Source organism: Coloeus monedula, assembly GCF_965178545.1.
Source record: "Coloeus monedula genome assembly, chromosome: 19".
In the NCBI taxonomy this organism is placed as follows: Eukaryota; Metazoa; Chordata; class Aves; order Passeriformes; family Corvidae; genus Coloeus; species Coloeus monedula.
Window position 1 is genome coordinate 1946704 of NC_138799.1, and position 15084 is coordinate 1961787.

General features: G+C 45.3%; 1 protein-coding gene across 1 annotated transcript in view; it reads right to left on the bottom strand.

Annotated features, from left to right (window-relative positions):
• The window catches only part of MAP2K4 (mitogen-activated protein kinase kinase 4), a 75007-nt gene that overhangs the window by 46609 nt on the left and 13314 nt on the right, over positions 1-15084 (bottom strand). The window contains exon 2 of the mRNA XM_082294315.1: positions 1023-1125. Coding sequence (XP_082150441.1) covers positions 1023-1125 — 103 coding nt within the window. The remainder of the gene's footprint in view (positions 1-1022; positions 1126-15084) is intronic.

Consider the following 15084-nt stretch of genomic DNA (forward strand, 5'->3'; position numbering starts at 1 on the left):
TGCTGGAAAGGCCACTCAAGATTTTGAGAATCATCTAAAGTACTCTATAAAATTTCTCTATGTTATAATTACCATCAATAACTCATCTGAAACATGTTCCTAACTTGATAAAGGCTTGTTTGAAAATCCCCAGCATAAAGAAGCTCCCAGGAACAGAGCCCAGCAGGTATGTCCTGGGGAAGCAGAAGGCACTGAGCTCCAGGAGAGAGGCACTGACATGCAGAGCCAAGCAGGAGCAGCCTGTGACAGGGACACTCCGGAGAGCCCAGGTAGCAGGGAGGCTGCAGGTGCAGTTTCTGAGACTTGACACTGACAAAACTCCTGAGACCTTAGAGAAGAAAAACGTGGGACATCTTTTGCATGCTTGCTGCATCTGCCACAGGGACCAGCTGCAGAGCAGCATTGTCCAGCTAGATTGGTGGATCTGAGGATACAAAGCTGATCTTTTTGGTGCTGATGTACCCTGGTATTTACTAGAGTCAGGAACAGCTCTGTGCCACGCTTGCTCTCAGACTTTGGACAGGGATATCCTGGGGCTAAACTGGCTAGAAAACTCACTGAGAACTAATCTGTGCATAACTCCCCTAACATCTCCCTGTTGCTAAAATGATAATCCTCAACCTTTGTCTGTTGTAGTGCTGAAAACAATTCTATCACAGTTACAGCTTTCACAAGTAACACAGAAACAAGAAATTCTAATGAAAAGTAATAAGCTGAACAAAGAGATAGAAAAACAACAGTGAATCAGTCTGGACAATAATTATAGGTGTATCTAGCATTATCAGCTACAATACTCAATTCAATCAATTCTGGAAGGCATTAGCTCCAGTGTAAACCAAGAAGATCCCAATTTAACCTTTTTTTTTAATTCTGAAAAAAAAATCTTTTATAGTGACTCAAACTGAGAGATTTAAACAACTTAAAAATAACTGAACTAATCAAACTGCATTTAACTAACACTTGATGCTGGCTAAATCATTTCAAAGTTGTTCCACTAGTTGTGCCGTTGGCTTTATACTCACATGTGTGGATTTTGGAAAGGAACTCCAGAAGTATTTAGAGTAAATCTTGCTGTGGACTTGAAAGGTGGATTTGCAAAATTTAACTTCAGCGCTTTGCGTTTACCTGGGAGACAACGAACATAAAGTAAACTTTTTGTCAGCACAAAATATTGAGAGCATCTGGAAATAAACAGAAAAAAAATGACATATTGTGAGAAAAGGATTTTACATTTTACAACATTAGTGAATCACAGCTTGTGTTAGGACACGGGGATGGAGACACAGAGTCGGCTCTCATACCAAGGTCGTCCCCAGCTCATTCCAAGGCAGTTGCCAAAGCAAAGCACCCACAGCACCTCCTGTGACAGCTGGAGCACCTGGAATCACCTGCCAGGGCTCCAGCAGCCACAGCACCTTCAACCCCAGGGCTCAGCATCCTCCATGTACACCCATGGGGCACAGAGGCTTGGCCTGCCACGCACAGCCTGGGCACACCAACAGACCTGGGGGGACAGCACTGAAGACGGAAAGGGCACCTTGGGATGTCTTTTATGTGACACTCCAAGCACAGGATGGCTGTTGGGGTTCCTGACCCTCCTCAGGCTAGCAGCAAATGGAGACAACCAGGCTTGAGGGAGGATGGATATCTGTGAGCTCTTTCTGCCAGGTGGGCTGCCAAGCAGAGAGCATCTGAGGGGTGACCCTGTGAGGGAAAACTCTGCAGCCAACTGAGGAAGCAGTGGGAAACACAAAATAAATAAATAGTAGTGTGGGAGGGATCCCGGTCACTGCTCAAGCCACTGGCTCTCTATTTTCCACTGAAGTTGAGATGACCTGCTCAAGCAACAGCAGGATTGGGACTACAAAGGCAGCTCCCCCTTCCCAGCCCTCCCACTGGGGTACAAAAGACCTTGTCTTGCTCCCATTTACCCACAGGAAACCTGCACTCCTCCACACCAAAATACCTGAGATGAGGCCTCTTCCCCCCCACCTTCCCAGGAGCCCACAACTGAATCCCTCCCAGCTTCCCACTGCCTGGGTGATTCTTCAGGTTGGAAAGGTCCTTAAAGATTAACTCATTCCAACACCTGCCATGGGCAGAGACACCTTCCACTAGGTCAGCTTGATCAAATCCCTGTCCAACCTAACTCTGAATGATGAGACAACCACAGTTTCTCTGGGCAGCCCGTGCCAGTGCCTCACCATTCCCACTATAACAATCCATTTCAAGCTGACACTAAGGACACTGTCAGCCAGCACAGACACACTCTGTACCTTGTGTTTGTCCCTGGAGCAAAGCATACACCTGAGGGCAGGTCTGCAGGACTGAGGAACCAGAGGACCTTCTGTGAGTGCACAACCTGTCACGACACCACGCCATCGCCTGACCGACCTCCCACACCTCTTCTGACTGCTTCCCTGAGGGCATCTCCCCCCTCACACAGAGCAAAACCAGACAGCTAATGACTGCCAAGGGTCTGGAGGACGCGACACTTACCCCTGAAACCTCCCCCTGTTCGTCAGCTCCCCCCAGGTCTGCACAAGCACAGGGGATGGTGCTGGGCAGGAACCCGTGGAGAACGGCCACACAGCCCCAGCTCACTGGTCCCATGATGGCAGCACAAATCTGCCCTCAGATGGGGTCCAGGGATTTCTTCTATTATCCTTCAAGTCTGTTTCATTCACACGCCCGAAACCCCAGCCCTCTGTCAAAGGGCAATAACATTGTTTTGTAAGATTTTCCCTTTCTCACAGCAATGTTTATACAGCTCAGGAGAACACGGGACTTGAACTGGCCCAACACTAAAATTGACACAATTAGCTACAAACCCTCATCAGAAAATCTCCTCGGAGCCTGCTCCTATTCTTACTATTTGTAAACTTTATACACCAAGTTTCCTCCTGTTTTCACACAGGGACAGGACATTTTTTAACACAGTTAGATGTTGGTCTATTGATTTCTACCTCAGTAGGTTTCTAAGGATAGTTTCAATTATGTCAATCCACCATCTGGAGCTAGATTTTCTACAAATCCAACAAATACAGACGCTTAGGCTGCCCCTGGGAAGCAAACAGCATGGTTTGTTTCTGCTCAGCTGATGAACAAGGAATGTGACCGGGAAAAACGAACATCCTGAGAAACGCCAGGAATTTCCATCCAGCACAGATCACATGGAAACGTACTTTAAGTGAAACAACAGACTCAAATGAAGCAGAAGTCTGAGGAGAGCCAAAGCAAACTGTGCTCCCTAGCAGCCTTCCACAGCTTCAGCTGTGGACTCCAAATCTTGAGCTTCATCCCAAAAAAAACTTTTGACTCCATGTCTCTATTCCTTGAGACACATCATTCTAACTGGAGACAAAAGAGCCTCTTTAGGTGCAGCAGTTTTGCTGTGATTTGCCATGTACAGGTTCATTAAAGACCACCCTGCCTCACTACAGCAAAGAGGTGTGGGGGTTATGGTGCTTCTGGAATTCACTAATGCCCATCACCACCAAGGCTGTGTGACCAAAACTGTCCCAAAATGTGCTGCAGAAATATCCACCTGATACAAATTGTCTTTTAAAGGTTCCGCTAACTTAATGTAATTCTAATCATCAACTGTTACAACATCTACTTCTCTGAGAACTTTTACAGTAAAGATTATGGGGCAGAGAATGATTTGGAAGAAACCAAAACTAACTTTGGAATAGATTACTTTTTCACAAATTAGGGTAATCCTCAACACCAAACATGAAGCTTCTTGACTTATGGTCTTCCCAGTTGTGACCATTGGGTTGTTCAGCTGCATGTTAATGGTTATACCAAGCCCAGACCATATTTGAAAGCAGGATGGCCTGGACTTCAGCTGAGCAGAAGTGGCAAGTACTACCTTATGTTTTGAGGGAATCTAAGCAGGATTGTATCCTAAGTTCGGTTGCTCTCCAAGAAGAAAAAAGACAGCCAAAAACAGCTTTCTGATTGTAAATAAATTAATCTACCCATAAGGATAGCAAACTTTACTGCAAATCATCCCAGCTTACAAGTGGTAATGGGTGTCCTCAAAACCATTTTTAAAAGAATGTCATCATTCTACCACCAGGCCTGTACACAGAACTGAGGTCCAGGAGTGATGCCCTGCATCCTCAAATGCACAGCCCTTGGCATTCCATAGACTGCAGCCAAAATGGACACTGGGAAATGCACCTACACAACAGCCCCAGAAAAACTCAGGCTGACAGCAGCACTTGTTCCTTGCTGCACTGGTGAATGGTGCTAGGCCAAGGACAGAATTATTTATGTGCTGCTATCCGTCACCAGAATTAATCCAAGCACTTGGCTCTGCAGTTAAGTTCTCATCACTGTGAGGCCCCTTTACCATCACCACAGCCAACCAGCCTTCACACAACAAGAAACAGCTGTCTAGCAGGTCACATGCAGGCCAAAAGTATTCCTCCACAGTTAGATTGTGTACTACTATTTTTACTTCACCTAGGACATCTATGAGTTACAGAATCACAAAATTATTAAGGCTAGAAAGATCTTAAAGATCACCAAGTCCAACCATCCTGCCAGCACCACAACCTTGTTCACCACTAAACCATGGCCTCAAGCAACACATCCACACATTTTTACACTTCCAGAGATGGGACTCCACCACCTCCCTGGGCAGCCCCTTCCAGTGCTTGACAGCTGAAGAAATTTTCCCCAATACCCAATCTAAACCTCCCCTGGCCCAGCCTGAGGCCGTTCCCTCTCCTCCTGTCCCTGTTCCCTGGGAGCAGAGCCCGACCCCCCCGGCTGCCCCCTCCTGTCAGGGACTTGTGCAGAGCCACAAGGTCCCCCCTGAGCCTCCTTTGCTCCAGGCTCAGCCCCTTTCCCAGCTCCCTCAGGAACTCTCCAGCCCCTTCCCAGCTCTGTTCCTTTCCCATGGCATGCTCCAGCCCCTCAATGTCTGTCTCGTCATGAGAGATTCAAGGTGCCTCAGCAGTGCCCAGCACAGGGGGATTGTCACTCTGCTGGTCTTGCTGGACGCACTGTAGCTGGTACAGGATACCCTCGGCCATTTCTTCAAGCCTCTGAGTCACCTCCTGTTGGAGAAAGCAATTCTAATTTCTTCCTAGAATCTCCTCACCACCATTCGTGCGTGCCACACCCCAACCGCACTGCTGACCACGTTCAGGTTACACAGAACAAAATGTTCCCTTTTCAAGCAGTAAGATTTTCAAAACATTAGTAGTTTAATGGATTTTTCCAAGGTTTCTATCTTGCAAGGCTACAAACTGATTCCTGTCAAAATGTTTTCCACTCGGTTCAACTCTGCAGGATCAACTTCTTGCTGCCACAGCCGGAGCACAGGTCACAGAATTCAAGTGAGTCACAGTGCACAGGTAAATATTCTCTCTGGTCATATGCTGAAGTCACTGTCTGTTTGTGGAGTGATGATACACCAGGAATCAAATCTGCACTCTCTTTCCTTACTGTAGTATAATCAGGAAAAAAAGAAATACAACCGCTGGAACACAAGCTGTGACAGCAAACAGCAGGAAGGACAGTCAGTGCGTCTGTAATGAACCGTGCAACATTTGTACCTCTCCCTTGTAAAATTAAAACACATCAACAGAAAGACAGAAAATGAGAAAGAATGGATTATTTACTTCCATTTGGAAGCAGAGCTGAATGCTTGAGGTAATTTTCTTAATAGAAAACTATCAGTTCTGATTTCTTCCAAGGTAATTCCAAGCAAAGCTAGTGCAAACTCTAACGTGAGATGGAAAAAAAAAAACCCCACACAGATGTCTGCTCTTCCAACAGCTTTAAATAACCAAACTGCTGTATCTTGTCTGCTAACAAAATGCCTGCTTTGATGTAGAGACAGCAAAGAACATTTACCTGCGTTCAGAGCTGCAGCCCCGCGGTTGCTGACATCCTGAATGCTCCCAGGATTTCCAGCTGGTTATTCCTGCTGCTGCTAGCACAGCTCTGCCTGCCCAGACTCTTCCAGCCTACCATCTTGCACTTTTATCTCCTTCCTTTCCAGTCTTGCTCATGGATCTACTCCAACACTAGCACAACTGATCTGAGACTAAAGTAGGTTTCCAGTCTTACCCTCAAGATAAACTATTTTTCAAGAAAAAGCTAGTCAAATTTTGAAACAAAACCTAAAGAACTTCAGCATATCCTGCAGTTCTGTTTGAGGAGTCTGGATGAAAGAAGAGACCTAGAGTTTGACTTATTAATTTTAAGAGCTGCAACTACAGAAATTCACTTTAAATATTTTCAGTAGGTCTCTTACTGACATTTTTAGTCCTTCAGTGAAGCCTTCGATTTAGTGTAAACTGAGAGTCAGCATTCAAATTTGAAATGATCATTTTGCACTGCAGGAGTAAGCCAAGTATGCTCATTTTTAGGAGTCACCTCATTAGAAAGAGGATTTATCCATAATTCACCCACAGTCCCAAGCGTGCCTCCAACTAGGGAGCACAAACACCCAAGCCTAGAGAAGCCAGGACTCTGGAAGGATTACTGGCCAATGCCTTCATGAAAGCACTCAATGGCAAAAAAACTGAACTAGACAGTATTTTAGCAAGACATGCGCACGATTTGGGGCCCGGAGACGGCTCACAGCTGCACCAGCAGACACGCACCTCCACAACTGGCAGTACAAGATCCAGGTTACATCCAACAGCACTTCCACCATCTATAAATACTTCCACCAGCACGCCTGGTAAAGTAGGTTAATCTTAAGAGTGCAAGAAATTGCAATCGGATTAAGATTAGTTCCCTCAGACTGGAAATTCTCAGGAGCAAAACCTGAGAATGAAGTCTCTGGACTCTCCAAAACCCACGGTTAACCTTTAACATTATCCCTGATGCTGTCCTGCACGGAAACACCATTTGTATGAATAGGGTTAAAGCTCCCTGCCCAGAGGAGAGTGCAGCACTGGGGTCAGACAGCAGCTTCAATCCCAAACTGGGGTTCAGGCAATTTCTAGCTGGAGAGCAGCATTTAACACATGGCTCACAGTCACAGTCCAGTGCCAAGCCTGGTGAAACACTGCTGGAGAGAACTTGGAGGGCCTGGTTCACATGGGAGGTGCTGCCAGATCAGGAGTGTGTGTCTGCTCTCACAGCAGCACTCTGCTTCACCCAAAATATTTCTGCAGCCTGAGGCAGCCATGGCATAACCCAGCAGAGTCCGTCACAGAGCAGCTGTCAGATACAAAGGGTGACTTTGGGAAATTTATTGTGCAGCACCTGGAGCCTCTCCTGGTGAACAACAATAATAAATTAAGCAAAGGGCCATGCCGAGTACTTTTTCAATATGAAACAGCACAGCAACAATTATAAAATATACCACAGGAAGGAAGACTGGGGAGGGGGTTTGGTTGATTTTATTTCTTTTCTTTTTAATTTTAGGAGCCCATACTCAGACTAAAAGCAAGGAAAAAAAAAATCTGCCCTTGAAGACTTTGCTTAAGGTCAATGGAAAGGATTTAGTTTCTTTGGATAAAGCAACAAGCACGTTTCCGTCATCTCTCTAGACACCTTAGGCCAGCAAAGTGGCAACGTCAATCACAGCCTGCATCCCACTGGCTCTGATAAACACCTTGGACCCAGTGACCAGACCGAATCCTACAGTCACAGAATCATAGAATAAAAAATCCTCCAGTCAGGGGAATAAGAATAGTTACATGTTGCCTGTCACCGACTAGTTAAATAACTAGAAAGAATGAGCAGAGAAAGCGTGCGTGTGTGAAAATGTTCAGGCTGCACTAACATGCACAAATAAAATGCTGGAAACAACTTGTATTACACTGAGAAGACTCATGCTGGAGCTGGGTTCTAACAGGCTCCAGACTCTCCTGAGGAGGGATAATGCTCTGACCCCAGCACTGGGCTGCTTTTCCACTCGACCGCTGTTACCACAAGAAATAATCCTTTGCGCAATGCAAGCACAGCAGATCTTCATGTCTGGATCCAAAACTTTGTAATATATAGGGGTTTTTTTCCAAATATTACCAGCCTGACATCTATGTGCAGCTAAAAATAGCCAGTTTTTCAATTTGGATCTGCTTCACATGAACTGGTCTCTTGCTTGTGAGTGCCCAGGTGTGCTGTTCTCCCAAACATCTGATCAATGTCTCCACAGACTTAGAGAGGAACTGAGCCCTTCTGAAAACCTGGTCTCAGCTGCAAGATTGTTTCTGCACTGTTACAGTGGGAAAGATTTTGATCTGGATCTTAGGAACACCTAGGAACACATGCTCTCAACAGGCATTTTTGCTTAGTTCTGCTGAATAATAATGGAGGTGTGTAGAGTCGCTTAAGCAAGAAATCAAATCACGAGTCTACAGAGCACATAAAACTCTCAGTTGTCTTTAAAAGTACTTAGTTGGAGAACTTTTCGATACTAAAGCCAAGGCAATTTTGTGCTAAGCTTTAGAAGTGGTATCTGTAGATAGATCTATTTGATCTAGTTTTGTACTTCTCCAATTTGGATTTCAGAAGAAGATGTTCTAATTCCGGAAGCAAGGGTTAGATCCAAAGACAAAGAGCATAAGAACAGCTGCAGTGGTCCATGTAGCACAGCGTCTTGCCCTCCACCACAGCACTGAGATGCCAATGAAAAGAGCGATAACCAAAGCCACAACATCCTTCCTTTGGATATTCTTTCATCCTCCAACCACTTCCAGCTCAAGGCCCGCCTCAGTCAGCCATGGTATCTCTGTATTTAATGGCTGTTGCTGGGTTTCGCTTTCTCAATCCTATCCCATCCTCTCGTCGCCTTGTGAGCGCCAGACCCCATCACGCCAGGCTGGCAAGAGCTCACACAACTCAACCCAACGCTCGATTGAAGCCCTCAGACTCAAAGTCAGGTTGAACAACACAAACCCAACTCAGCTGCGTGCAGGCTGTCAGAAGAGACACAACCTGTCACCTGTGCCGGGGGCCCTGTCACCACCCACCCTCTCCCCTTGTCACATAGGACCTGTCCTGGCACTTTTATTTGAGGCACAACCCGAGTCTGTTGAATTTCCGTGACTCTGTCCAGCACAGCAGCAGCACAGATCTTCCCATGACGACACAACAGGTCTGGGTGTTCCCACTGGATCCACTCCCTGTCTGCAGGACAGCAGATCCTCGATGCCACAATGGATGTACACAACCCAGCACCAGGGTTTGCCCTGCACACCTCCACTAGGGCAAGGAGTGCCCTGCTGCCATGTCACAGCTCATCTCCCAGCACTCAAATTATTCTGCTTTCCAAGGAACTGGAGAGGGAAAAATGAAGGAAAATTTATGTAGCAAGGAAAAAAAAACAAAAACAAAAACATTAAAAAAAAGGCAAAAACGAAAAAAACTTAATTAAATGAACTATGGTTCACTTCCATTACTTTGTTCAAACCTTTCCTCATGCTGAAATCCAGCAGAAACACCCAAATGCCAGTTATTTCTCAACACCAAAATAACTTTATGAACACTCAGAGGCTTTGCTAAACATCGCACCACAGCTCTGCGAACACCAGCTTTTGGGATGATGTTTCTCTTACCAAAAAAAAAAAAAAAAAAATCTTGTGCACTCATAAAAATTCTGGCTTTGTATTGTCTTGTGGAGCATTCAGTATGAATTAGCAATACCCTATAGCAGGACAAGCACAGGAAGGAGCCCCCAGTTTCCACTGCCGAGACATGTCGGGCATTGTCTAATGACTGATATTTCCAACAGAATTTGCAGCTTTAATAGCTTGGCAGCATCAAACCCTCTTCAGAAAGACACACGGTGATGGCACTCTTGCCCAACATTGTCATTCAAGTGAGAAAACACTCAGAATGTCAGGAATGAGCTGCTGCTCTGCTGGAAGGAGTGAAGGCAGCAGGTACCAAACCCCTTCCATGCCTCAGCTGAAGGCTGGAGTCAACCAGGGATTTGGGCATAGGGCTGCTGCCTTCAGGAGGTTGGAAGGTTGCCGGAGCTGCCTCCAACAGCCAACAGCTGGCTGCTCTCAACAACCTTGTGGATATTTACTTATGTGGCAGAGATCTTCAGCTTCTTGTTAGCAAAGATAATACTGATTGAAGTGTTACAACAATTAAACTTCTTCCTGAAGGAAGAACTGCACAGATGAACACAGAAACTCTGTCTCCAAACCAACAGCCAAGGGATCTGCAGCAATACACTTCTGCAGCAACGAACAACAGGCTGGCTTTGGTACATCAGCTCATGCAACTCGAAAAAAACACTTGCATCCTGTCAGTGAAGAGAGAGCATAGCTAAAAAGATAAATAAAATTTTAAATAAAGACCTTAATACAGGCATTCGTAATGCAAGCAAACACTGCAGAAAGTGGAAGTAGAGAAATGAGGAGCTGCAATCATGTTACCTGCAGAGCAGGAAGCTGAGGGTTTTGTGGTTTTCCTTTTCTGTGTGGTTCCAGATGAGTAAAATCCCCATGTTCCCAGCCAGGACAAACCCAAGCCTCTGCAGAGCTTGGCTCCAGCACATGGATCACAGTCAGGAGGTGAAACTTCTGTGAAGAGCTCTGGTCTCCTTCCACCACCCAGCTCAAAGCCTTCTCCTTCCCTGATGGACACACAAACTCTTTCTCTCCACAGAACTCCTGCTGCCTTTTTGTTGCTACAGTTTATACAACTGAAAAAAAAAGTGCTTTTTAATATTTATTGTATTTATCTTGCTGCACTACTTACAGGCCCTAACTGTCCCTAACTGGCCAGTATGCCCCTTGGATCCCCAAAACCTTTGAGAGCACCCAGGGCAGCAGGTATGGCAAGGGGCACAGTGGTGCTGCTGCTCAGCACCCACAACCCCAACTGCTCAGAGGTGCAACTGGAGAAACAAAATGGCTCTGGAGTTAAAGATACTCCAGCTGGTAATTCCTGTGGCTTCCCTCTCCAGTAGAGCAAAACTCGCTAGAAATATTATGAATCACCAATGAGGGTGCAAGCCATGTCCATATGCTGCTCCTGAATTTGTATTTACCTACAAGTCCCATGTCCAATGAATCCATGCAGGATCAAGCTGCCATTCCCCTCTTCCTGGTATAATCAGGTTTTTGCACACTTGGGAAGGGCAGGAGTACAAAATCTGTGTGGAGATGAAGATCCATTCAAACTTTTATTCCTTTCTTTTGAACATCTCACATGAAGCAGCCAGTGCCTGTCAGAAGTAACATTTACTTGTGCAAGTCACAGCCACTTCTGGTCATGCTGCCTCTACTGAAACTGTTTGCTTCTAAAGCTTTCAGACAAGGAAACAGCTTCAGTCCCTGTCACATCCACAAACAAGCCATGTTATATTGCAAAATGCTGTTTTCCCTAAATATATATATATTCCTTGTACTGCTGACACCTCTGAACTCCAAGAGAAAAAAGCTATTTAATGAAAAGGATCCTGGTTTCTCCTCAACAAAAGGGCCAGAGATGTGAATCCACAAAAAGTGACAAAAAGTTGATTGATTATCAAAACAAAACCAGAGAAAAAAGCTGAAGGGAAGCCTAAGAAAAGCCCAGCCCTTGCCATCATGGAAATACAATGGCTGTCGCTCCATGAAGTGTCACTACACACATGCACAGAATTTTTTTTTAAAAGTAGCCAAAGCACTGGAACAGCCAGCCTATGAAAATGCACTTGTTCACATGTTCTTAGTGTTCCTTTAACTATACACAACTTCTCAGGAGGAGAAACGAAATTACACTGGGAAGGGATCCTCACATCAAAGTCTGGGAAATACGTTTCAAACAGTTCTGAGGTTTGCAACCCTGACAGAAACAGGGGAAAAAAGAGAAGAGTCCCTGACCCTTTCATTTTCTTTATACAGACTTGTCAGCAAAACATAAATAGGAAGCAACTACCCCTGAGAACAGCCCTCCCCACAGACAAGACAGAGCTGAGCACAGGCAGGAGCCCAACACACAAAAATGGAGAATGACCTGGGCAAGGAATGCCATGGGACAGGGACCTGAGCCACGGGAAGCTCAGTGCTGCATCCTGCTGCTCCACAGAGCTGCACCCCAGGGCACTGCAGAAGCTGCAAGCTAAAAGCTGCTCTCTTTAGGCCAGCAGGAGTCAGTTCCATTGCATACTTCCCCCCTCGTTTCACCATTAATACACTGACTGCTTACTGTCAGGGTCTCCCAAATCTAGGTTAGCAGAACATCAACACACCTCATGTCTCACCTGACAGCACAGTTTTGCCAAATTATTCACTAAGGCAAAGCTGCCATCCTGAACTGAGGCTTGCTGCTGTTTTCCCCTGAAAGGGCTGTAGAGCACTGGGGATCAAATCCTGCCACTTCTCAATGGTTTACAAGAGCAATTCAGACACCTGTGTTACATTCCTTTCATTTACAACGAGCAGAGAATCTGCAAAGCATCTCTCTCCAGTAAAAAACCTTTGATCTTCTAGCATGGAAAACAGCAACTGCATTTGCCTTCTCAGCACAAAATAACCCCCACCTTCAAATTCAAGATGTTGTTCTGAAGAAAAAGAAGTGGATGCACAGCAGAAACCAACACTTAATGGGAGAGGACAAAAGGCTTGTGCCAGCCTGTGCCAGGTCCAGGCCAGATCCCTCCTGCCCTCTGTAAGTGCCACCAGTTTCATCATCAACAATTACTGAGCACTGAGTACTTGAAAAAATAAATTAATACCCAATAGTTCCCACGATTCTCATTAATAGCTGGTAAGCACGACCTACAGAAACTGCCTGTGAAACAGAAAGCTGACAAATGGGTAAATGCATTCAAGCTCCTGTCATCCTTTCCTTCAAAATATATGTGACGTTTGCATGGAACGTGCACGAAGTCAGCAAATACACCCCCAGCACTTTAACAAGTGGTTTAAAGAGAAAACTACAATTAACATATACTCTGGCAGTAATTAAAGCAAACACACTGTCACTATTTAGCAGTTAACAGTATTTTTAATGGAAAATACTCAACATCAAAATCTCTCTTTGCTGTAAACCACTTTTGCCAGGAACAAATGGGGTTTGTTCTGTCGAAAGAATCTTCTTTCCTAATAGCTCATGTCATAATTTGCCTGGTTAAAATCTAAAGGGGAAACAAGCCACAGGCACCTCTCAGCAGCTCTCTGGGCTGACACAGAGTGCCCATCCCGCAGCACAGGCAGCTGTTCCAGCCATGGCTCTGTCCGCAGGAAGGGGAAGGTCCAAACCAGCACAATCTCAAATGTGCAAACCAAGACCATCTATGCTCAGATGCACAACACCAGTTGCTCCTAGAGAATGAGACAGTCACAACTCTTGGAGAGGAAGATCTCCACTAGGCATCAATACAGGAAGTCCCTAGCAGCAAGAGCATCCTGGGCACAACCCCCTTTTTTCAACCATTTTTGTGTATCTTCTGCATTTTTAAGGCAAACTGTGATGCTTTGGCAAAGAGGTGGTAAAGTATTGGTTTAAGGCTTTTTCTTAATTCGTTTCTGACCTACTTGCATTCCTACCTCCAGGCATAGGAGTCAGCAAAGTGATTTTAATGCAAGCATTTTACAGCCCTCCCCGGGCACTCCATGGCTGCCCACAGCACGAAGGAAGCTCATAGCAGTGCAGGTGAGAAACTACCAGCACACCACTGCTTGTAGGACAAAGTGCACTGCAGAGCCCAGAGCTGGAAGCACACATTTTCACTCCAAAACTGTCAAAGTCAGAAAGCCACAGAGATGCTGGAGGGATTTTTGTCACCTGCTCTCTGGAAGCCCTTTGGCAGCAGCTTGGCCCCATGGTACCAGCAGGTGTACTCTGCAGTTCCCTGCCACCAGCAAAAGCAGTTCCCATGTTTTCCTACACTTCCAGGTAGCCAATAGAGTGAACAGGGCTGGGCAGACAGGGTTCACTGGTTATCAGTCCTCAGCTTGCAGCAGCCTCAGAACCCCTTAACTCCTGCAATGGCAAAACAACAAATTCCCTTCCCTAAGATCTCATTCATCACCGGTTTGCTACAGGGGCTACCTACCAATTAGACCCAGCTGCTGAGCTCTGAAAAAACCTCATTATATTACAAAACCCTCTGATGACAAAGCCTTTTTATTTCCTTTTTTTCTGTGGAATATCTCTTATTCAAGATTTTTTGTTTGCTAGCAGACTTCAACCCTTCTAACACTCTATCCCTGACAGAAGGTCTCAGCTTCAGCTGAAAAGCACTGCTGGGGAAGTTAACTAAACTCTTGCAGAAGCACTTCCAGTCTTAACATGTCAGACAACTCTGAGTTGGCAGTCTGACACAAAAGCAAGCCATTGTCCTTAATAAATACTAATCAACCTTCTTGGGCTGCCATAGTTCATATGAACCATCGGGTGCCAGCTGTTCCCAGCAAATCCCATCTCTAACCCAGTCTCACCTGCAGAGCCATTAACACAGCTGCATCATAGTCACCAGCAGGTCACTGCTCCCTTGTGCCCACAGACCACTTCTCCCCATCCAGACACCTCCAGGCCACAGCTCCCTGGGGCAGACGCTTCCCTTCCATCTCTTTTCACACCTCAGCCACTGTCCTCTCTGGTATTCACCGGAGAGGTCTATAAATCTACCTCAATTCCTGCCACACAGCTCTAGCTTGCAAAAGAGGTTTGAAATTCCAGCTTCAAACACCAAGTTTCCTAAATGTCTGTATATCCTGAGCGGAGAGAAAGCTATTAAGGAATAAATAGGTGCTGTCCAATCCTGTCTTAGGGGAGTAACTTTGACAGACAGCTCATTCTGTGCTGGAACACTGAAGCATAGCTCCTTCTCAGCTCTTCCAAGACAGAAAAACATCAGTCTGTGAAAAGTAATGGACAACAAAGGATTTTCTATATACAGTATCTCAGAAGAAATGTCTCTGAACAGCAGTCACAAAATATACTGAGATAAAACCCAAAGACACCGTTTAAAAAACATTAACAATTATCTCTTCAGATATTAGAATTGCTGCAACAAATTTGCATACTGAGTAAAAACAAAAAAAACTTTATGTAAATTGAAAGAAATATAAAGGCACAAGATTTCTAAAATCCAGATTTAAAAATAAAAAACAAAACCAAAAACTGAAACAAATCATGCTACCCTCATGTCACAGGCAA